The sequence below is a fragment of the Podarcis gaigeae genome (genome assembly GCF_964106915.1).
Source record: "Podarcis gaigeae genome assembly, chromosome: 1".
NCBI classification, from domain to species: Eukaryota; Metazoa; Chordata; class Lepidosauria; order Squamata; family Lacertidae; genus Podarcis; species Podarcis gaigeae.
In genome coordinates, this window is record NC_139678.1 from 43,476,920 (window position 1) to 43,500,965 (window position 24,046).

The 24,046-nt window shown below is 42.1% G+C and overlaps 2 protein-coding genes and 1 long non-coding RNA gene across 5 annotated transcripts; 1 reads left to right on the forward strand and 2 right to left on the reverse strand.

Moving 5' to 3' along the window:
• The first annotated feature begins 17 nt into the window (after positions 1 to 17).
• On the forward strand, positions 18 to 13,135 carry NUSAP1 (nucleolar and spindle associated protein 1). 2 transcript variants are annotated; one of them, XM_083744963.1, is made up of 12 exons: positions 90 to 307; positions 1,845 to 1,910; positions 2,179 to 2,331; positions 3,090 to 3,258; positions 3,702 to 3,770; positions 5,866 to 5,978; positions 7,515 to 7,553; positions 7,665 to 7,852; positions 8,141 to 8,322; positions 9,099 to 9,197; positions 10,004 to 10,094; positions 12,639 to 13,135. In XM_083744963.1, exons 1-12 carry the CDS (start codon positions 215 to 217, stop codon positions 12,724 to 12,726), a joined length of 1,350 nt encoding a protein of 449 aa, XP_083601089.1. In that variant the 5' UTR covers positions 90 to 214; the 3' UTR covers positions 12,727 to 13,135. The 2 variants fall into 2 exon arrangements, with proteins under 2 accessions (XP_083601090.1, XP_083601089.1); XM_083744964.1 differs by lacking the exon at positions 7,515 to 7,553 and having other exon boundaries at positions 18 to 307.
• LOC310847819 lies at positions 5,079 to 12,630 on the reverse strand. The gene is made up of 3 exons (XR_014566033.1): positions 12,212 to 12,630; positions 7,584 to 11,689; positions 5,079 to 5,571 (listed from the first exon to the last, which is right to left on the reverse strand). It is a non-coding gene; the product is annotated as an uncharacterized lncRNA (long non-coding RNA).
• A 1,813-nt stretch (positions 13,136 to 14,948) lies between the features above and the next one.
• NDUFAF1 (NADH:ubiquinone oxidoreductase complex assembly factor 1) lies at positions 14,949 to 24,046 on the reverse strand. 2 transcript variants are annotated; one of them, XM_083745298.1, is made up of 5 exons: positions 23,429 to 24,046; positions 21,251 to 21,860; positions 19,448 to 19,633; positions 16,293 to 16,367; positions 14,949 to 15,463 (listed from the first exon to the last, which is right to left on the reverse strand). In XM_083745298.1, exons 2-5 carry the CDS (start codon positions 21,758 to 21,760, stop codon positions 15,323 to 15,325), a joined length of 912 nt encoding a protein of 303 aa, XP_083601424.1. In that variant the 5' UTR covers positions 21,761 to 21,860; positions 23,429 to 24,046; the 3' UTR covers positions 14,949 to 15,322. The 2 variants fall into 2 exon arrangements, with proteins under 2 accessions (XP_083601424.1, XP_083601425.1); XM_083745299.1 differs by having other exon boundaries at positions 23,433 to 23,978.

Below are 24,046 nucleotides of genomic sequence, written 5' to 3' on the forward strand. Positions count from 1 at the left end.
TTTATTTATTTATTTATTTATTTATTTATTTATCCGGGGTTCCTATTGGCTACGAGCCTTCTTCGAGCCCCACCCACTTTCGCTTGCGACTCGACCAATGAGACGGCGCGAGAGGTGATTTCGAAGGCAGCGCGGCGGGGAGGAAAGGCGGCGAGCGCTGAGCGGGCGGGTTTGAAGTGCGGCGGTTGGAACGGTCGGTTGGATAGAGGCGAGCATGGAGGCTCCTTCCGCGCAGCAGCTGGAGGCGCTCAAGTACGGCGAGCTGAGGCGCCTGGCCAAGAGCGCGGGGCTGAAGGCCAACCTCAAGGTGCGGGGGCTGCGCGCAGTGAAGCGGCGTTGGGGCTGGGGAGGGACGACTGGGTGCGGGCGAGGCGAAACGTGAGAGGGCCGTTTTGCGGAACGAGAGTCGTTTTCGGCCCTCAACCACATGGCCGCCGTTCTTTAGCCGTCTAACTTGCCTTGTGAGCCTCAGAGGAGCTCGCGCGCCCAGGACGAGCTAATTAACTTGACACAAGCTATAGCTTAGGGCGCCACTCTTGGGCCCCTCCCTAAAAAAAATTAAAGGAAAAAAAACTTGGATTTCCAAAATATAAGATAAAAAACCAAATAAAATAAAACCTACATACAGCAACAGTGTTTTGTGTTGTGAATGGACCAATTAGGTTCCTAAATTACCATATAGCATATATTCAACATAAAAAACAGCTACAATTTGTTGTTGAGAAAGGACAGCTGGACATATAAAGGGCCCCATTACCTTCAGTTGCTTAGGGCCTAATCAAACCTCACTCTGGCCCTGCAAAAACTAGTGGCCAAAATTGGGGAAAGTGTATTTTTGAGGTTTGACCACCTTTTTTTTGAGCAATACCATAAAATTATGTATCAATGGAAAGATAATTTAATGAAGAATATAATGCAACAAAGTTTGTTCAGTTATCTGTATTCTATCAATACAATTCTATCAGCAGAAACATTAAATCGCCACCCGTGTGTGCACTAACGTGGCGCTGCGGGTTGCGAACGTGCCTCCCGAATGGATCGCATTCACTACCTGAGGTTCCACTGTACATCGGAGGCGCTAGTCCATATGAACTGTGCCCACTCAAGTTGCCTAGTCAATTTGAAACGGGCGTCCTACTCAAAACAATTATGCCAGAGGGCGATCTTTTCTAGATTGCTTTCCTGTGATGCATTTAACTGGCCGCAAACAAACACCAACTGGCACCAGCTTTGTAGCGAGTGCTTCTAGATGGCTTTATTGTGGGATCAGGGCTTACCCGTTGTACCCCTTTGTATACAAATTGGGTTTGGCTTTTTGGTTTGGCTTTTGCTGTCCAACTCCCCAAGGATATTCAAGTGCCCTGAGTCCATGATGGGTCAGAGAAGAATAGCCCACATACTTTCCATCAAGTTCTGCCTGCTGGTGTGAACAGCAAATGGTGGAACAGCAGTGAATGTTATCACTACAAAAACAGTGTATGGAAGCTAATGTGCCAAAGACACAGAAAAATCTGGTCTGAATGACTTCTTTGTGATATTAAATATCCTTTCCTAGGAGCACCCAGTATGTTCCTCTTTCTCAAATACAGGGTCCCCAATTCTGTTAGCTGAACCATATAGCAGTGAAAGACTATGTAACCTATTTCTATACCTAGTGTTTTGCCAACTTGAAAAGACTGTCCATTCTTATTACTCAGTATAATCTATCAGTATAATCTATCATGACTTGTCTATTTAATTTAAAGTGACATATAATGGTGTATTCTCTAATTTTATATGAAAAAACCTGGTGAAATGAAACCTTGTGTACACTGATCTCACATTATGCTGTAACTGTTTTGTAGGCAGACAAGTTGTTACATTTGTTGAAGCAGCACTTCCTTGCATCAGTAAAGGAAAATGGAAGTATGGTAAGCACAAAATATATTTTGCCTATCAATTTCTGTGTTTTTCATTGCCTTTAAAACACCCTGCTCACTTGCATATGCTGGCACAGAAGTGATTCTCACCTGATTTTTATCAGAATTATTCTTGGGGTATAAACTGTAAGCCATTTTCTGAAATCACCAAATAAGTGATTGAGTTTCGGCTAGGTGGGAAAATCTCCCCACATTGCTTCTTCAGTGTTTACAAATAATTTGGAAATAAGAATGATGTGGTCCAATTTACTTGGTACAGGTAAACAAAAGAGGCTTATCTACAGATACAGATGAGCTAGACAGCAGTCAAAGGCTTGTAGACGAGTCCATGGTGACTAAAAGGCGTAGAAAACAGAAATATGATGATGCACAGGAAAACCCAGAAGGAAAAACAGAACTTCCAGAGAAAGAGGTGACTTTATGTATCATTGAGTCTTTGGATTGTAAATATTTACCTGCTGCTTTTGGAAGTTTATGTTGGTATTTTGTGCTTTTGAAAAGCGTTTTATATGAAAAGGCTATAGTGCTTTATGCGATGATCAAAAGGTAACAACATTTACGAGTTGTGTGTAGTATGTCCTTCAAAAAGGTGTCAAGAAATGTCTGATCCTGAAGCCTGTATAAATTAAGTTATGAATAAGTTACTTTGTAACATTCTTAGTTATTGGGTGCAAAGAACTACAGTGGTGCCCCACAAGACGAACGCCTCGCAAGACGGAAAACCCGCCAGACGAAAGGGTTTTCCGTTTTGGAGGCGCTTCGCAAAACGAATTTCCCTATGGGCTTGCTTTGCAAGACGAAAATGTATTGCGAGTTCCTGCGGGTTTTCCCCCCTCCCCCCCTTTTTCTAAGCAGCTAAGCCGCTTATCATCTGATCTGCTAAGCTGATAAGCCGCTAATAGCGCTAATCCGCTAAACTGTCATTGGGCTTGCTACGCAAGACGAAAAAACCGCTATATGAAGAGCCTCATGGAACGGATTAATTTCGTCTTGCAAGGCACCACTGTATCCAGTGTACTCTCCAGCTTTTGAATTCCATGTTCTGATCATCCTATCTTTTGCCTGTATGTTTACAAGCATGCATTGAAGCCCTAAGGCTTTCTTTTACTGTTCTACTGTAGCAGAAAAGCAAAATGCTTATTTACAAGTTTATTTTTTTTTGAACTTCAGATTCTGACAGAGGTGACAGAATGTGAAGAGGCCCAGGAAGTTGAGTCCAGAAAAACACTGAAGACCAGCCAAAACAAATGTCTGTTGAACAGTGGAACTGTAGAAAATTTAGCAGATAACTCAGATACTGAAGATCAACAAAAAGAGAAAAAAACCAGAAGAAAAGGAGGTAAAGTAACTTGTACTTTTAAGTAAAATGCTTGTTTTGTACTAGTTCAGTACAGTGGGGGGGGGGGCAAGCTGTTGTCTATATTTTCACACTCAGTAAAATCTAGGATTCTTGGGAGCTGAACAATAGTTTGTAGACAGTAAGATTCAGGAGCAGCAGTGTGCAGTCTCGTGAAGGGTCTAATGTGAGAGGACCTTAAATGTACCACTTTTACTTTCCTCTTTGTCATCAGCATGCTCAACAAAATCACCATTGCACAAAGTCATTAGTAGAAAGCCTTAGCAAACATTACACTCATATGAAAGATTATCTTATGGAAACTTGAATAGCTAAATTTGTCCTGCTTAACTTAAGAAATTTGAAAATATTAAGAACAGTTTGAAATTGTAGCACTATTGTTACCCAATAATTTTCAAGTTTTCTCCCATATCTGTTTCCATCAGGTCGGATTCTTGTGGATCCTGTCTCTGAAAAGAAACCTGGGAGAAAAAGATTTGCTTCTACCACTCCAAGTAAGTAGCATTAATACAGCTGACCTGCAATAGAAGGATAAAATATTAACCTATTTGTACATGAATCTAAATGTTTAAATGTGCAGGTGCTGTTTTTATCCTTCGCTTTGTCATTTGTTTGGCTGTTAAATCACACTGAGGTACTTATTTTAAAAAAATATGTGGGAAAGATTTTTATGGAAGAATTTTGCAGCAAATCTTCAGGGCCACTGATATGGTAACCAGCAACTATCCTCAGCTTGCAGTTGAATTCCTTGTCTTGACTACTGAAAAGTATATTATGTGACACCTTGATGCTTGCTATTTCTGTTTTGCCTTCTGTGTAACAGTTCAGATGGAACTCACACAATTCCATGTATGTGGGATTTCTTTGTGCAAAGGGTTTTAACCAGAACAAAACATCTTTTGAAGGGCATTTGAAGGCTGATATGTAGAGGAGCATGGGGAGACTTGGAAGTAAATTTAAAGCTTCATACTAATGAGTACAGCAATAATAATAATAAACTTTTCTTTTTTATGTATTAGTATTCTGCTTATATTTCATATGTACTAGCTCATTTTCTTGAGTTGCATCTTAAAATAACCATGCTTTCTTACTCTGATAAGCTGTAATAAATGTGCAAATATTTCCAAGTTTCCCCATGCTCACAGGTAACTGTCCATGAAGACACTAATATCTGGTACAAATCCAACTGATTAATACATGCTTCCATGACATTACATGCAGATAACCTGTAGTTACTGGCATGTTAGAGAGGGAAATGTGGGGAAACTGTCAAACTCATACTTCTAGAACATTGCTGTGAAAAAGCAAAATTCAAGTTTTGACATCTGAAAACATTTGGAGATTACATTATATTCTGTGCTGCAAACATACCGTATTTTTCGCACCATAGGGCGCACCTAGTTTTTAGATGGCGAAATCAATAAAAACAATCCCCCCTCCAGCCCCAAAGAGCAGCGTACAGGCTGCGCACAACCTCTCCCTGCCGGAGGGGTTGCGCGCGTCTCTGGAACAAGCCAATGCAGCGAGCGGGATCCATCCCACTCGCTGCCTTGGCTTCCTCTTTAGCCCCGCGCAATCCCTCCCTGCCGGGAGAGGCTGCATGGAGCTAAAGAAGCCATAGCCTCGTGCAGCCTCTCCCTGCTGGAGGGGTTGCGCGTGGGTATGGCACAAGCCTGCATTCGCTCCATAGGACGCACACACATTTCCCCTCAGTTTTTGGAGGGGGAAAAACTGCGTCCAATGGAGCGAAAAGTATGGTAAATGAGAAATCAAAGCTCTAAAGCATTTGTGGTAGACTTGTTCTTAAAAATATTAGTCTGATTTATCAGCATGAATAACAATAAGGAAGATCTCATGAATCTGATATTTTTACTGACATTCATGAAGCTAAAAAATAGATATCAAAACCTTGGGTGATAACAGAAGAAGGAATGGTTTGTGCAAATACTGAACGAAAGAGACTTTACAACTAAAAATGGGAGAATAAATTTAATAAGGGTACAATTACAGATAATTAACACAATGCTAAAGAACTAGAGGAGGAAGATAGCGGTCACTTTAATTTTTTTAAAATGGCAACTTTATTTCGGGAGCAACAAAGCACCTATTCAAAACAAATGTCTGTTCATGTATTGAATCCACTATAGAAATTCAGCAGTAAATCTTGTTATACATATTTGTATCCAGTGCTGCACAAGTGGAGTTGCACTCACACAATGATATTTCCCCTTCCTCCTTCTCTGTTCATCCACAGAATCTTCTCTGGAGCAGATGTTCTGGGTATGTGGGGTGGGGCTGTATGGGGCAGGAGAAAAGCAAGTTATTGTGCAAATGGAACAGCAATGTTGGACACAACCTTGTAAAGTTACTAGTTGCAAATAGAATAACAATCCTTGCCTCCCAACTGCAGCAGTCTGCTGCATTTCTCTGCTGGGTGCAGATAAGGGAACTGAGTGCTCCCATTTCTCTTCTAGCACACTCACCTGCATGATTCTTGCTGATATATAGGGGGCTGCAAACTAGCAATTAAATTGGTATGTGTGCTTTTAAAGAAAAATATTGGTAACAATGTTCTTTTTAATTCTGAAGACTTTAAGAAAATTCACGAGGCTCAGTTCAAGAAAATGCAATCTATTGATGAATACATTGAAAGGAAAAATAAAATGATTCGCAACTTCAGCAATTCAGTTAATGAGGTCAAGGTAAGGATTAACTTTCTCCACTCCAACCTATATGCAGAGTATTTAGAATGAAACCTGCATTCACTCATAGTAATTAGAGTCCATGTCATAAATTTAGCCCTCCTTTCTTTCAAAGACCATCTCACCAATGACAGGTCTTTCAGTCCCTGTGTACTGTCAAGTTCTTTCATACAATGTATTCTGACCCACAGAGTAGCTTGGCCCAGTCCTAACTGACCTGCATTCTCCATACCTTTCTTTTGCTGTTTCCATTTTTCTTTTGTTGTTGTTTTGTTAGAGCCTCCTTAATCTTCAGGGGACATTCTTACCAGGGTTGAAACCAACTTGTCCCCATAAGTCTTGACTCTTTAAACATTTGTATTTTATAATCACCAGGTATTTCAGCATTATGACTGCAGGACTATTAAAGTATTCTTCGCCCCTACCCTCACCAACCCCACAATCACTCCAGCATCAACATTCTAGAGCTCCTTCCCACCCCATGCAGTGAAAAAGCTCGCTTTTCATATCTCTAGCCCCGTTCAGGATAGAAGTCACTTCTATTCTGCAACCCTGGTTTGCACCGGTTTTCGCATTCACCCACACGTCCATGCAGCCTCTTCCCTACTTTTTTATGCACCCTCCCTGCACACAGACCCACCTACATTCTCTTCCCAAACATTGCAACTACTAATTACTCTTCTTGTCTGCCAAATTATGAAGCCACCATCCCCTCCTATTCAGCAGCCCCTTTTGTGCCCCTACTTTTTTGCAGCCCCTTTTGCACCAGTTTTACCATCACCCTTTACCATCCTCCCCTTTCCTTTTCTCAACTCCTGCTTGCACACAGACCATGCTTCAATGAACAACATTGCATGAAGGTACTATGGAATATTTGAGGGCTCCACATCCATCCTCTATCTTTCTCATATTAGGCAGCTGAAGAATGGAAGGAGAGATTGAGTACACCATGAAGCAAGGGACACTGACATATTCCCCTTCATTTCCCTCAGTGCTCCTTCCTCCACAGCACTGCAAATGCCCCATTTAAATCCATCCACTTTCATCTACTCCCCAATTCCTCCTCTTCAGCCTTTCCCCCCCTCTGCCACTAGAGCCCTAAAATTGTGTTTCTCTCACAGTTACCTTTCTATTCCCCTCATTCCTCCAAATGCCACCTTTACCCCCACCCAATCCCACCTGCCCCTTCCTCTGGTTTTGTGTTTATCACTTGGTTTAACTTTGTAAAGCACTAAAATATCCTAATGGACTGAAAGTGCACAGAAGTATTGACAAATTAAACTTTAAAGCAATCATATTTTGAGGTTCATATACTGATTTCAGCGGTTTTTCATCTCCTGTTATAGTAGCTTTTCTAATGCCTGCCTAGGGCTCAGACAGACAGCAATAGGCAGTCTGTGCTTATGTCAATTTTTGTGGGATTTCTTATTTTGGCTAAAGCAAGCCATATTTGCTTTTAATTTGGCAATGTGTTCATCTTGGGGAACTAGAATACCACCCATAGAAATGATACAGTTTATCTTCAAATGTTGGCAGATGCTGGCTCAGAAGACATCTCAAAACAGTAGTTCCAAGGTGAGAATAAATTATTGGTTTTCAGCTTACCTTAAAACTTTAATGATCCCTGACTTAACTCCAAATCACCATGCAGACTTGAAAATATGCTAATATCCCTCATATTTGCAGAAGCGTTCCAGTTCCAGAGGGTTTTTATTAAGCCCTTATCCTCAAAGGAATAAGCAGTCTGCTGTGTGTACTCCCGTAAACTTGCGACACTCACCACGCAATTCTTCTGGCACTACAAACAAAAGCATTTTATCTCAAAAATCAATATTCAGCTCAACCTGCCTCTCTACCACCAAGATGAATGTCAGGTAAAGACACTATAAGTAGCAACAGCTAATAAAATAATGTTAGTATTGTGAGATTGTGACATTTATAGAATGCTACACAGTTGAAGCATGTGTATATTTAATTACAACAATGGATGAAGGGTTGATATACACATCTAACAAAATAAAAATAAACACTACTTTAAAAGATTGTGGGGGGTTAGTAGTTCGGGCTCTGTTGCATGTTTTCAGTGTTTATTTGGAAGAAAATTGATTTAAGGAATAGCTGAAACTCGACCATTAAATACTGAAAATAACTGTTTTGCTCAGATTCTCTACATCTACAAAGGATAACGAGCACAAGCGCTCCCTTACCAAGACGCCATCTAGAAAAACTCCTTTCCCGAACGTTGGTACCCCAGCCAGCCAGGAGAGCAATAAGTCAATAACTATGACAAATTCCAAAGGAAGTGCAACAAAGCATCAATCAGCAGAAATCCCAACAAACTCTGGTAACTGATGAACTTAATTTGCAAATAAACACAATGGCAATTGTCTATACTTGATTCTACAAGGACGAGGTAATTCTTGCAGTGTAGGCATCTGGTGCAGAATCTGTGGGCTATTGTTGCATAGTCAGGATTGGGTTCTTCTCAGTGTCTAAGGCACTGAAATAACTCCACACTGATGGAGTGGGCAACAAGAAGGGAAAAATTAATTCAGCATGAAAAGCTGGAACAGCATTGCCCTCCAATATGCAGTCCAGTGTGTTATAAGTAAACTGTCTCTGGAGACTGAGGTCTTTCCTTATTTCTTCCTTGATTTGTGTCTTGAAGCCCCATGTGGTGTCCTGTCTCGTCACTCTTACCCCTGCGACCCATATTCTTAATGGAAATTGTCTTTCCTTTAATAAGCGCTTGTCTAATTGAAAGGCATTCATGCTCCTTTGGAATAAAGGCAGTTTTATAGTGTAACTATATTTGTAACTTATTTGTTCAGTACATTAGATGACTGAAAAACTCAAGCCGACTTTTTAGTTTAAAAAAGAGCAACTTCATCATCTTTTTAACCTTTTGCTTTTGCTCTGGGGAGTTCAGTATTTAGTCTAATTACTACTAGAATCCAAATGGAAGTGTAAGGGTAATTGGTTTTTCATCAAATTTACAGCTCAGTCAAGCTTCTATACATAACTTCTATACACTTTCAAGCAGCAAACAGTTTAGCTGGTATCATTTGCTAAGTTTTACCTGCTCGTCACTGGTGTTCATATGCGGTCTTCTTTTAATAGCCGTTACGCCTTTCAAGTTTGAAGCCACCAGCGCAAAGAAACCAGTATTTGATCTACAAGCAAGTCTGTCAAGACCTCTTGGCTATCAGCCACACAAAGGTATTGAAAATTGGCATGTCAATATATTTGCAAAATGTGTGTTTTCCTAAAATGACCCCAACTTTCAGTGTACATAGAATCATAAATTTGTAGAGCTGAAATACACCACAGGGTCATCTCATCCAACCCCCTGCAATGCAGGAATCCTTTGCCAAACATGAGCCTTGAACCTACGTCCCTGGGATTAAGAGTCTTGTGTTCTACCGACTGAGATCATGCCACTTGGATCAATAAATTTTATGTACATCATTTTGAAATCTTACTGAATTTGTCTTTTCTAAATCATATTGAAATGAGTTCATTCTTGATTTGTGAAGGCCATGACGCAGACAAAGTAGAAAACACTACCAATCCTAGGGATTTTTGCCTGTTACATACAGAGGTAGGGAAAGTGCATTTCTGTCTAGTTCTGTTAACTGCAAAGGATAGCAAGTAAAATAACCCATCTTGCAGCTTTTCTTGAATTCCTATAACAATTATGCTTTACTGTATTAGTACTGTTCGCTAGTTTCTCACAGAAGACATACAGTAGTTGTGTGAGTAAAACCCACTACTGATAGGCTTGAAAAAAGTTACCTGATCTAATCATTCCTTGATCATAAAATTCCATGTGTTCAAGCTTAAGTAGGTCAGCACTGATTTCTAGATGAATTTTGCCTTTCCAGAGTACTAATACACTGCAAGTAGTAAGTGCTAATGTGCAGACTGAAATTGGAATATTCTTAATTATCTTCAAGTTCACGCAAACAATTTGTGCTATATACAAAAGCTAAATCTTGGCATATTTTCCTTCTACGTAAATATAGGAAAACTGAAACCTTGGGGCAAATCAAAGGAGAATCTCCAGTCTCCATGTTCACACAAGAGAAATTATAAACAGCCACTTCTTCAGACTAGGCAAGTATATGACTTAAGGCTGCCATACAGTCTACCATAAGCTGTTTTCAGATGTTGTGACCACTCTCATAACTTTACCTCACTTCACTTCACTCCACTCACATGTGTATGCTTTGGAAATCATAAAAGAGCTCAAACAGTGGACCAATCCTAGTATGGGCCACCTTACCTACTCTCTAGTAGCAATGTTGGTGGCCCCATGCCATCCAGTGAGGTCTCCTATAGACAAAGTAAGGATTTGATAGTTCTGCAATAAGACAGCTGTGTATAGAAGTGATCAAGCAAGCAGTGTCACACCTGCGGGCCATACACATGGCAAGCGAAAAGGGTTTTGTGCATATACTAACATACTTGGCAAAGTATTTTTATATTGTGGGTGGATGTTATGTATTACTTTATTTAAAATATTGCCTAACACAAGTATGTGCCTAACATACGGTATGTGTAGAAATTCTCCCCATGAGACGGGATACTGAGCCACTCGAGATCTCCCTTTCCCATGGATGAGCTCTTTGCACACATTAGTGTGCATGCCTTCTCACCCTCACAAAATATGCAGGGAGGGAGGTCTGGCCACCTTTCATAGGCTTTCAACTTAGGAAGCTCATCTGAAGCCACTTGATAGAAAACATTGAAAGCCCTGACAAAAGCAAAGGGAAGAACTTGATTTAAGAGAGGGACATGAAAATAGGTGATATACTTTTAAGTTTTAATTGTGCGAAGCATAAAAGACAGTGACAGGTCCTCAGGCACCCTTAGGTTGGAGATACAAATAATGAAAAGTGGTCCCCCATTAAGTAAGGGTTCCCCCTGAAGTGTACTCTTGGGTTGAGAGCTGAAACATCCGCGCACCCCCCCCCCCCAATACTTCTGTCATTCTGCAACATGAGGTTTGGGGCCAGCAGTACAGCTTGGGGATAGGGGAAAGGGAGGTTTAAAATAAACCATAAGTTGTGTTGTTCATGGTGGAGAGCCCGTCCTGTGAAATGCCCTCCCATCAGATGTCAAGGAAATAAGCAACTATCCTATTTTTAAAAGACACCTGAAGGCAGCAGGCCTGTTTAGGGAAGTTTTTAATATTTAATGCTGTATTGTTTTTAATACTTGATTGGGAGCCGCCCAAAGTGGCTGGGGAAACTCAGCCAGATGGGCAGGGTATAAATAATAAATTACTATTATTAATAATTATATTACACACTCAATTTAAACTTGCTTTAGGGATGAAGGAAGGCTAAGTACTTCTGTCCTTGCAGGCCCCTGACTAATACTGGCCCTTTAAAGAGATGAAACTGTCTTCAGTTTTCAAGCCTCCCATTAGGCTACAAATAATCTTAAGTGGCAGCTGAAGCTACTTATCAATATTAAAAATGTTTTATATAGTTTTTGCAATTTAAACCCCAATCTGGATTGAAACCTTTCTCCAGTATATCCAGTATTATTCTCAGAGCAGTCATTCAGAAATACGTACAAATACTTGACTTCTAGGCTGAGCTAGCAAGTAGTTATGGAAAGCAGAGAAGTAACTACAGCAATTTCTTATTTGCCTATCTTATGAATGGGGTCATACTTATTTTCCCAAATATTCTCAAAGACAACTTACCGTATTTTTCGCCCTATAGGACGCACTTTTTCCCCTCCAAAAATGAAGGGGAAATGTGTGTGCGTCCTATGGGGTGAAATGCAGGCTTCAGGAAGCTATCCGCGAGCCAGCGGGAGTTCCCGCCGGGCTCCCTAGGCTTGCGGATAGCAGCCTGCATCCCGAAACCCGGGGTGCAAAGCGGAGCACACCCCGGGCTTTGCGTAGCTCTCCGCAAGCCATGGGAGCCTTGCGCGACTTCACGCTGTGCTCCCACGGCTTGCAGAGAGCTGCCTGCATCCCGAAGCCTGCGGTGCGTTGAGCTCAGCGCGCCCCAGGCTTCAAGCTTCGCACAGCTCTCCGCAAGCCATGGGACCCCGGCGCGACTTTGCAGAGAGCTGCCTGTTCTGGGGTCGGGGGAAGCTCGGGCTTCCCTCGCCCCAGCCCCGCACCTGGGGAGGAAATAATTTCCCCCCCTTTATTCCCCCCCCCTCCAAAAAAACCCCCTATGGGCCGGTGCGCCCTATGGGGCGAAAAATACGGTAATTATTTCACATATGACTGGAATTCAACCATGTAGCTTTATAGTCGAGTATGGTTCCCCCCTGAAAATGTAATGCCTCCTTCCAGATGTAAAAATGGATGCAGCAACAAAAGAACACTGAGCTGTTTGTCTTTACAGTGGTACCTTGGGTTAAGAAATTCGTTCTGGAGGTCTGTTCTTAACCTGAAACTGTTCTTAACCTAAAGCACCACTTTAGCTGATGGGGCCTCCTCCTGTTGCTGTGCTGCCACTGCACCATTTCGGTTCTCATCCTGAAGCAAAGTTCTGAACCTGAGGTACTATTTCTGGGTTAGCGGAGCCTGTAACCTGAAGCGTATGTAACCCAAGGTACCACTGTATTGGCTTTGTGTACTTGTTAGCACTGGTGCATGAGTTAATCTGATATGGTATGTTTTGCTTACAGAGAAGAGAGGAGGGAGAGGCATGTCCAGGAAAGAAAACAGAGAAAAGACGAAGTGCTTAGATCCCGGAGAGGATTAACTGTTACTTAAGGCCAACTCAAAAATGACTTTGTAAATAGCATTTTAATGCAAAACATTTTCTTTCCTGTAAATACATTTACTTATTTCCTATGCAGTTATATTTTTAAGTCAATCTGTTGTCTTGTACTGAACTAGCTTCATCTAATGAGAAAATATAGGCCACTGGTATCTGAAAAGCGGTTGTTAACAGCTTCAAACCTGCAACTAGTAATACTTAACTTCTTTTGTGAATGTCTTCTCTAGATTCACTTACTATCTTCTGGAATAGCTGAAAACGAAAAAATTATTCCAGCTGTGGACCAAAAAAAGTGTATTGTATAAGATAAAAGGAACAAAATTAAGTTTTAGATGAATTTAATTGAGTGTTTTTATATAACTTTGTTTTACTAATTTCATTAAAGCAATATTGTTGACAGTATGTTGTGCAACTTGGATAAGTGTTAATTTTAAATCAGTGAACACTATTACACATCTCTGCCACTAGAGCTATTCTCTACTGCTGTAGGTGCTCTGAACCTGGTAGCAACAATAATGGTTCATACGGTGGTTAGTTGTATATTCTCTACAACAAAAGTTGCAAACCTTTTCAGGTCCATGAGCATCTTTTAATTTTTGAGTCTGCTTCTCTGACTCTTGTTTATTTTCCAGCTGCAGACCGGGGAAAGGTTTCAAATGCTACACTTTTCAGATGGCTGAGGATGCATTTCCAAGTGCTATGAGGTTTCTAGTTCTGCCTGGCTGGGGTCACTACTCGCTTCCCTGCCATTGGCAGCCATCTAGTCTTCTGTGTCTCCTTTTGTGAGACATTACAGAATTAATGCCTATTCAACTGCTGAAGCTTTTTCTGGTAGGAGAGTACTGCAGCAGGTGCCAGTAAGAGTAGGGTCCACAGCTGGTCCCACCCATCTGAGTAGCTTTGATACATCCCATCCAAGGAACCCCTCCCCTCTGCAGGAAAATGTGACATTCGACCTCCTATAAAGGTCTATTTCATGCAGGGGTGGGGGACCCTATCCGCCCTAGGTTAGTTTGGGTCACTGGCTGTAGGTTGGACAAATTTATATATTTTTTAGTATTCTCTCAAATTAAGCACCCTCTAGTTCAGTTCAATTTTGTACTGGTTTTATACTGGACACTCTTCCACAAGTCTTGTTTTGCACTTTGTCAGCTGGCGTGTTGTGTCTATGAGCTGCAGTCCTTTTCTCCAAGGTTAACATCTTTTCTTCCAAGCTGTATGACCTTGTCTAATTCACATATTTTGCCTGTGGAGCAAATTGGAGGGACAACCCATCTGAGGATCCACTCCATCCCTCATGGGAGGTCCAATGTCACATTTTCAATTGAATACAGGAATTCTTAAATAATGAATTGGGAATTTTCTGACTTTCTGCATGAAGAAGTAGTATTGTACAGGTGCCTGATCAAGACCACATAAGCTTAATCTACGTCCTGGCTGGTGATCAGTTAGGGGTGGGAATACATTTCATCACCAAGTCTGTCCCCTCCCTCTTCAAGCGTATACTATAGTTTTAATCAAGGACACTGGAGGATGAGCAGACACAATACATATTTATTTTCTAAATTTATATCCCATTCACTGCAAAACAGCTGATCTTCAAGGCTGATCTTCAAAAGTTGCAGAATTTTTTTTCCACCTTGCTCCAAAATTAATTGATGTTGGTACCAGGGAAGTGTGTTCCTTCTATGGGGTACCACCACCACCAAGAAAGCCTTACTCAGAGGCCCAAGCATCTAGAACTCATCATGATTTGAGCAAAAAGGCTTTAGTCAGACAGGACATAATAGACACAGGGAGGGTTGAAGGAATAGCCCCTAGTGGTATTGTCCTTCCATTTGATTGATAGCAGGTGCACACTTCCCTGTTTCCTACTCCATCATGAAGAGTTCTGATAACAAAGATTCTTCCCACCTAAACAGAATGGAAGAGGATCGCTTTCTGCTATTGCATGTGTAGCTTGTTTTGCAAGCCTCTTCCAATGAAGGGCTTCTAAATGGGACAGATTAAGGTCAGAAAAGAATCTCTTCCTCCAAATGGAATTGCAACTAATCTCTGCACGCTAGTGGCTTTGGTCACAGCATGGATTGCATTTTTGATCTCATTCATTGGGACCCATTTCTAACAAGCTTTGGCATGTCTGCAAATTAGCTCATCCTACCCGTGATGGCTGGTAGCTACAAAAAACAGTCACAAAGAATGCAGTAGCCAGAAATGAGTTTAGGGTAGAAATTTATTAGGTAGCCCAACACACAAGCCCCCAAAGCCTTCTACATCACTCATTGGTTAGCTATTTGTTTCCCATAAAATACTTGCCTCTTTTTCTTCAAGTGAAATGGATATTTCAATGTAATTTTAGACCTTTAGCCTGTTGACTTTATTCCAACTTAGTAAACCATTAGAATGCATCCAGTCACCTAACCTTGAAAGCCACTAACTTTCAGCTACTACTGTTTTTCCATATGCTATTTTAGCAGGCCAATGTTTTTCCCCTCCCCCTGCTGTTTGCAAATTTTGTGTAAGGGGGGGGGGGATGGTGGAAGTTTCCAGTTTCAGATGAATAGCTGTCCTCCAAATGTTCAGTAAGTTCTACTTCTTGGGATTTCTTTCATATAGCTCATAGGCAGTTTCCTCTGAATGGGCTGCATCACAGAACAATCCAATGAAGTCAATTTCCAGCTGAAATGGACCATTTACTTGGTCAGCTATGGTGAATCCTAAGGTACTGATCTGTTTAAAAACAACAACAATGCATAATTTGTAACGGCATTTTCCAAATTATTCCTTGAATTAACATAGACATATGGAGGCCATAACGCTTCTCTACAAGGATCCATTCATATTTTTTAATGGTCACTGATTGTCAGCTTATAAACACATCAGAAAACTGGTCTTGGTTTATTGGTAACTAGAAGGTATACAAATGTATGGCAAATAGCTTTGGCTGAGAAGCTAACAGGTTAAAAACAGGACAATTTCAATACAGACTGGTATTGCTTCATTGCACACATCAACAGTCACTAAAACTACAACAAACTCCAAGCCAAACCCTACATTTGGTCCTCCAGCTTTTCCTTCTCTTCTGATTCTACAGCAGAGGTTCCAACAGGAAAGAAGGACCCATATGAGAAGAGTTCCTCTCATCACATACTCTAGTTCAGGTTCAGCCCTCCTGGGACTTTTCAATCTCTCTGGTTCTGCTATAGGCCTTCACTGGGAAGGTACTTAAAGGACTTGGCACTGGTCAGTGCATAAGCTCCCTGCACTTTTTTTTGGAGAGCAACAGGGCAGCTCTACAAGTTAGCCAAGAGCTAAGCGCAGGTTTCAAACATGGAATTTGTATAAAGCACTGAAAGCTATTGCCATTTGTCTCTGTAGAGCAGGGGTGTTCTGCAGTTCAAAAGTTCTTTGCAGTTCACAATTAGTCTAAAGAGGATGGGGTATGGAGGGAAATTCCAAAAGAGCACCATCAGCATACAATTTGCGGACTTGTTTCATTGGACCATATAGTTAAAATCTTGCACTTTCAAGTAGCAGATTTACGTGCAAGAATATTTACCTTATCTAACCAGAGTGCATGTTGGTTATCCTGGATTCTCCCCCGGCTTGTAAAAAAGAACTTGGAAAACGGAATCTGCCAATAAGAAATTATTTGTTATTATTGTTTATTAAATTTATATACTGCTCTTCACAAGATCTCAGGGCTGTTCACAGAATACAAGTAAATAATTAAAACAACAGCAATAACCTCCTCCCTTTAGTCAGAAGCAAGCATATTTTAAGTATCTGGTAGCAAGTGCCTTCATGCAGCTCATAATTTCATATTGTGATTTTCATAGTGGTGCTGGCTCTGAATACAAAGCAGGTGTGTATGTGTGTGTGCTCACATTGGGATGGCTATGTAGCTAAGTTTTTTCCTACACATTACTATTTATAATCCCTGTCACTTGTGGATAATGCAGCATTCTCTCAACTGATTAGAACTGAAAGCACAGTTATGTACAAGAACAGGAAGATCTTTAAAAGAACAAAATAAGGTATGGGGAAGCTAGAATGAAGGATTGGTCAAGCTATCTGTCTAGGAGGAATTACCACATGTAAATGGAAATCTGCATGACAAAGACACATATTAACACTTGACATTTTCAACACACTATATAAACTCAACAGAATAATGCTGCATTCATGATTGGTGTTCAGTAGTAGCAGAATACTTTCCAATAAAGCTTCGTTTTTTAAAACCATATTACTATTAACTATGCAAGAGCTGTTATAGTTTCACAATGCTTAGCCTGCAAATCAGGAGAGAAATAACTGAAAGTGTTACTGCAATTTCATCCTAAACAATAATTCTGAAAATACAACTCCATGTGACCACAGTCACTCCTGTGCCAAATACGTATCTCCCAAAATAGCCTTGTCAGTAGTTTGCTGAAGTCTGCAAAGAAGATACAATTGTGTACAAGCTATCTATATGCTTAATTAGCTATTATTATTTTAGAAATTTGTAAGGTAAAGGTACCCCTGATCATTAGGTCCAGTCGCAGACGACTCTGAGGTTGCGCATTCATCTCACTCTATAGGCTGAGGGAGCTGGCGTTTGTCCGCAGACACCTTCCGGGTCATGACTAAGCCAGAGAACCAGAGCAGCGCATATTTACCTTCCCGCCAGAGCAGTACCTATTTATCTACTTGTACTTTTGGTATGCTTTCAAACTGCTAGGGTGGCAGGAGCTGGGACCGAGCAACGGGAGCTCACCCTGTCGCGGGGATTTGAACCACCGACCTTCTGATTGGCAACCCCTAGGCTCTGTGGTTTAGACCACAGCGCCACCCACATGTGTAGACTGTCCTTAATCCATACAGGTACTAGGGCATGATACAAGTAGGTATAAACAAACTTAAGCATACCACAAAACCAGAAAACATCGTAAAACAGTAAGAAGTACCGTATTTTTCGCCCTATAGGACGCACTTTTTCCCCTCAAAAAATGAAGGGGAAATATGGGGCGAATGCAGGCTTTCGCTGAAGCCTGGAGAGTGAGAGGGGTCCGTGCGCACAGACCCCTCTCGCTCTCCAGGCTTCGCGGACCTCGCCGCAAGCGGGGGGAGTGCTCCCGCCACTTGCGGAGAGGTGCCTGCATGCAGAAGCCTGGGTGCGCTGAGCTCAGCGCGTCCAGGCTTCGCGGACCTCTCCGCAAGCGGGGAGAGCGTTCCCGCCGCTTGCGGGGAGAGGTGCCTGCATGCGGAAGCCTGGGCGCGCTGAGCTCAGCGTGTCCAGGCTTCGCGCACCTCTCCGCAAGCGGGGAGAGCGTTCCCGCCGCTTGCGGGGAGAGGTGCCTGCATGCGGAAGCCTGGGCGCACTGAGCTCAGCGCGTCCAGGCTTCGCGCACCTCTCCGCAAGCGGGGAGAGCGTTCCCGCCGCTTGCGGGGAGAGGTGCCTGCATGCGGAAGCCTGGGCGCGCTGAGCTCAGCACGTCCAGGCTTCGCGGACCTCTCCGCAAGCGGCGGGAGCCAGCCCTGGGCTCCCACGGCTTGCAGAGAGCTGCCTGTTTGGGGGCTGGGGTCAGGGGAAGCTCCGGCGGGCCTCCCCCGCCCCAGCCCCGCGCCTGGAGGGGAAATAATTTTTTCCCCTTTATTTCCCCCCCAAGAAACTAGGTGTGCCTTATGGGACAGTGCGTCCTATAGGGCGAAAAATATGGTAACCAAAAACAGTAAGAGAAGACTAAAATGCCAACATTAAAATACCTAGCTAAATAGATATAGACCTGCTGCAAAAATGAATGGAAACTACAGGAAACCAGTTATTTCAGGGTGGGTGCAACCTCATGTAAAATTATACACCTAATTCCTGGACACAAACCAGCTACCTACAGAACCTCCATCTTGTCAGGTTTCCGCCTCATTTACTGGCCCTCATCCAGCCGACTACCAAATCCAGGCACTAGCTCAGCACCTTGACTAGCCGCCCTCACAACTCTGAGTTTATTTATCTAGAAACTGCGTCCATTTATCTTCAGCAGCCTTCTATGGGTTTCCACTTATCTCTCAAATCCTTAAAATTTTAAGCCTGAAACCGGTGTGGAAGTACCCATAAAATCATTCTGTTTTTCACTTTTATAATTATTCCTTCTACATGTTTAAGCTTGTAAAGCCTAAAAACATCCATTTGGACTTATTTTCTATGCCCTACATATTATTTGATTTAAATAAATAGTTTGTCAGCTTACATTTCCTTTAAACTACAGAAGAGGGACAGATGGGACTGTAGGGCCTCTTTATCAGGTCCGCTGAGAGACCAGCTCCCTCAACTATCATTATTTACAACAATTCTACCAGACTATATAAGTGGGAAAGATGGAACTGCAGGATCGTTTCCATAGGTTTTGGTGAAAAAACTGGAACTTTTGGCTTTTCCTCTTTACATCTTTCCATTCCAGCTGATCCCTACAAGAACTCTATAGCCTGAGCTTGCTTTCCCACTTTTTATTCCTTTTCCTTTTGTGTTGTCTCTTGGATTGTGAGCATACCTGTAACTCACTCTGGGAGCCTTTTTTTGCCTGAATAGTGGGATAAAATGTTTTTAATTTATAGCCCATGTCTATTGAATTTTGGACAACTATTACTGGTAAGCCAGAGGTCCTTCAGTTGCTTATTTTCCACATGACAAGTAATACATTTTTTACACACCTATGGAAATACTCATTGTATTACCTTGATTTCCTCCCAATACGGGCCCCCACGTGTGAACATGAAGTAATTATAGATGTCATTCTTCTGATGAGAGAAGTATGGGTCTGTATAGATGTTTATCATCCAGGGTCTACCATCACCACGAACACGCAGGACCAGGGTATTGAAATTTGACCAATCATAAGGCTTCTTTCGATCAAAAGCCACCTACCAAAATACAAGAAGTTTTACTAGCAAACTAACCCATTCCCAGCCCCAGGCGGAGTGTGGGGAGAATTTTTGCACAACACATCTGTACACTGCAGCCAACTAACTGACTAACATGTCTCAATGTACAATTTGAAAAGCTCTGTTCTAAGCCTTCCACTGAGTCAAACTTGACTTCCCCATCCCAACTAAGCTGCTTCAGTGCACTCTGAACACGTTTACACACTTTTATTGTACTGTTAATGAACTTTAGTTTTTCCAGGAAGTTAAAAAAAAATATACAATTTTACCAGATTTTGGAAGATTACATTACAAACTCACATTTAAGACCATGTTTTAAAGTATTTACATTTAGTTTTATTTAAGAAGCACATAATTACAATTTAGTAGGTAAAGGCTTTGAGGAAATCATGCTTTATGCCTTATGTTTACTCATTATCCATGTAGTTTGCGTGACTGAATAACCTGCCTCAAACATAATATTCTTTTTCAAAAAGTGATAAAAAATAAGCTGGAGTAGAACTTGGTCAAAAACTGAGTCACATGTCTTAACACATAGAACTCCAAAGACATATCTTTAAAATGGCATGTTTGTATACTGTATTCACCTTCTCACAGTTGTGGCAGCAGGAAGAGTACACAATGCTGAGCATGCTCTATAAATCAAGGTCAGTACAATTTTAATATATCTGTACATTAAGCAAACACTGTTGCACACAGACCAGCAACAAATGTATCTCAGATTTATACCCTCCTCCCCTTATACCAGTGGTGTCCAGACTTTTTTCAAAGAGGGCCAGATTTGATGAAGTGAAGGGCCGTGATTTTTTTTAAGGTTGAAGCTTTTTTTTAAAGGATTTTTACCCCAGGAAATAAACTGCCACAAGGGCCAGATTAAACCCCTGAAACGGACTTTGGACTTGCCTGCCTTATACAGTTGTCCGTTCCGACTTTCGTTCCGACGTTCAGAAACCAAGGCATGGCTTCCAATTGGCTGCAAGAAGCTCCTGCAACCAATCGGAAGCTGCAGAAGCCGTGTCGGATGTTCGGGTTCCAAAGAACATTCACAAACCAGAACACTCACTTCCGGGTTTGTGGCATTCGGGAGGCAAAACGGTGGACTCACAAAGCGTTTGGGATCCAAGGTACAACTGCACTGTATACAACAGTAATGTTTTATATCAAATATAACTGATCTGTAGAAAGGACTTTATGATCTGAAAATAGAGACAATGTATATACAGTCATACCTCGGGATAAATGTGCTTCAAGTTAAGTATTTTTGGGTTGCGCTCTGCGGCGACCCACAAGTAACGGAGAGCATTACTTCTGGGTTTCACCACACGCTCATGCGCAGACGTCACGCGCATGTGCGGAGAAACGCAACCTGTGCACGCGCAGATGCGAATTGCGTTCGCTTCAGGATGCGAACAAGGCTGTGGAACGGATCCCGTTCGTATCCCAAGGTACCACTGTACTTTTGTAACACACTCTCTCTCTCTCTCTCTATATATATATATATATAAAGAGCTTTCATCACTAAAAGCTAATTCCACTCCTGCTTACATAGTGCTCCTAGTTTGAAGCAAAATGACTATTACTATACTATATACTCACCAGTCGAGGTTTAGATCTCATGGAGCAGTAACCACTGTACCTGGTCTCACCATCACGAGGTACTGTAGTATTAATGTTCCCATACAACAGGGCAGACTGGTTATTCTTGCCCAGCTGCATATAGATTTCACTTTTCCCTCCAATTTCAACATCAGATGAGATTACCCATTTATCCAAGTCTTCTTGACTACGAAACTCCCAAGCCACTCTTGTCTGTTCCAGCATGTATTGCTTTAGTGGACGTCCCTCAGGCCCTTTCACATGATCAGTTACTTCTTTCACTAATCGTCCAAATTGTGTCTTGATTCCTTCCACTCCCTTCTGAAAGCTGAAGTCTATTTTCTTCCAAGGTGGGGTTTTGTCAGGAGGTGTCCCTGGTCTCCTGTAGCTACTGTACCATTTTAGATTGCAACTATCAACAAGAGGTCTAAACAAGGGACACAAGCCATTTTGCCAGTGACATTTCTTTAGAAGACAGGCAGCATCCAAAATCTTGAGGGATGAAGCCATACTAATATTCACAGAAAACTAGAATCTTTTGCTTTCCAACAAACTTTTATTTAAATGAAAATAGTGCTTTCAATCCCTGATTAATGTTGTTTGCTTCCATCTGTAACAAAAGGAAATGAAATATTTTTTGAGCATACATGTTGGCTTAATTTATTTTCCAAAGCTACTAAGATTTGGGTATGTGCTTAACTTTATTACCTTAAGTAGAATTATTGGCACAGAGTCTGAGGATAATCCCTGCCTCATAAATAAGAAACAAGTATCACATTGCCCTAGTTCAATATTTTGTTTATAAATTGAGTGTAATAAGACACACCAGACCATAAGATGCACCTAGTTTTTGGAGGAGGAAAACAAGAAAAAAAATATTCTGAATCTCAGAAGCCAGAACAACAAGAGGGATCGCTGTGCAGTGAAAGCAGCAATCCCTCCTGCTGTTCTGGCTTCTGGCATAGCTGCGCAGCCTGCATTCGCTCCCTAAGACGCACGCACATTTCCCCTTACTTTTTAGGAGGGAAAAAGTGAGTCTTATAGAGCAAAAAATACGGTATATTGTATCCAATTAGAAGCAGATTGTTTTTCTCTTTAAATGCAAATAGGGAGTGCACACCCATCTACACACGCATACTCTTAGCACCATGGAAAGCTTTTTTGAAATGTACTCCAGAGCTGGCTAAAAAGCAGAGATGACAATGGCAGTCATGCCCATTCAACAAAAACTCTTGGTTCAGGAATAAGCTCTTTAGGTGGCCTTAAGAAAGCCATTAACAGCTCATCTTCCATGTGCAATATGGGAATATTAGCCTATTTTCCGTGGTTGTTGTAGGGGATGCTGAAATAGCATACATGAAGTACTTTTAAAACTCAAAAGGTATCACTACTAAATCCTAATCATATAGAAAATTAGTTTATAATCTTAAAATTTTGACAGAACAGTTTTAGCTTCTGCACCATCTAGTCACCAAGTTCATTATTTATTGTTGGCTTTTTCACTGTATCTTGTAAGTTTAAAAAGATTGCTTTTAGTAATAAAGAGCAGACTAGAAATGTTTTAAATAAATGACAACTTTAGGAAAACTTGAATCTGAGGAAACAACTTAGTTCTAACTGGAAATACCAAATGAAAAACTATGGAACCCAAGAACATCCTTCACATTTACAAATTGAGAAAAGAAGTCGATCAGTAAGTCTTCTGAAACTGTGAATAAATAACACACTAGACGTGGCATGTGAATATAAATAAAAGAAGAGGCAAACGTTAAGTACAGCGCTATCACTACGCAGCTATATCCAGACTATCAACGGTATTAAGAGAGAATTCTTCCTCACGTCGACAGTTTCCGTGCATATTAACCAACAGACGACAACGGACGCCAGCAGTACTCGCCACACCACCCTTAGAGCCTATTTGCCCTAACCTAAGGTTTTAATGCTGCCTGGTTTAGCTGAATAGTTGTGCCCCGTTTCTAAAATGAGAGGCGCCAGGGCATAAGGCTGCGCGACTCGGATGCCCTTTCGTTTGCTAGTCCTGGAGTTTCCAGAGCTAAACCACCCGGGAAATGTAGCGGAACATTTAGCAAGGAAAGCCCACCGTTCTTGCATGCGGGCAAAAACGGCCACAGAGTCACCTCTCATATCCCCGCTTCACGCTCACTGCAAGACCCTCACCTGCCTTCTGCGATGCCTCCATGCTCCGCGAGTCCGCCGCCGAAAGCCGTCCGTATGACCCCCCCCCCGAGACCGAGTGCAGCTGGCTCCGCTCTCCAAGGAAACAAGAGCCTCACACTCAAGGTTCCGCGCTGCACACGGGAGAGTTCCTGGCCAAGCGCCCCCGGAACGAAAGCTCTCCCTCCTTCGGCTAAGAATTAGCCCAAAGACGTTATCGGCCCCCTGAGAAAGACGAGGGACCCTGTTGCGTTACTCTCCTCACTTCGCTATAAGGAACGGTCGCAAATCAGTCTCATGTAGGCCTACGAAGTACAACAGGCTTCAGGAAGTCCCAGTAGGCCAAAACCTAGAAACGGCCGTTTAAGGAGAGCCCGGCTCATAGAATGCTTTTACAGTACGACTGAGGGCTCGTTTATTCCCAAAATGCTGCTTTCATTTCTTCAGGGGAAACAAGACCCAGCGCACTCCCTGCCGCCCCCCCCCCGCCCCCTCTCGCCCGCGCGCCTCTTCCTCGCAGCGCCATCTTCGAGGGCCAGGGGCCGGACCCAACTGACGCGGGACCGCCTCTTTGTTCCACCACAACGCCCGCCCCCTCCCTCCCCGTTCCGACTGGCCACT

Bases quoted from the DNA above. Each gene is read 5' to 3' on its own strand.
- NDUFAF1 (XM_083745298.1), bottom strand. From the start codon at position 21,760: ATGGCTTCATCCCTCAAGATTTTGGATGCTGCCTGTCTTCTAAAGAAA. The intron at 19,634-21,250 runs GTGAGTATATAG...GTATTTTGGTAG, and splicing joins TGAGATCTAAACCTCGACTG to GTGGCTTTTGATCGAAAGAA. The intron at 16,368-19,447 runs GTAATACAATGA...TCTTATTGGCAG, and splicing joins CGTATTGGGAGGAAATCAAG to ATTCCGTTTTCCAAGTTCTT.
- NUSAP1 (XM_083744963.1), top strand. From the start codon at position 215: ATGGAGGCTCCTTCCGCGCAGCAGCTGGAGGCGCTCAAGTACGGCGAG. The intron at 1,911-2,178 runs GTAAGCACAAAA...TACTTGGTACAG, and splicing joins TAAAGGAAAATGGAAGTATG to GTAAACAAAAGAGGCTTATC. The intron at 9,198-10,003 runs GTATTGAAAATT...ACGTAAATATAG, and splicing joins TGGCTATCAGCCACACAAAG to GAAAACTGAAACCTTGGGGC.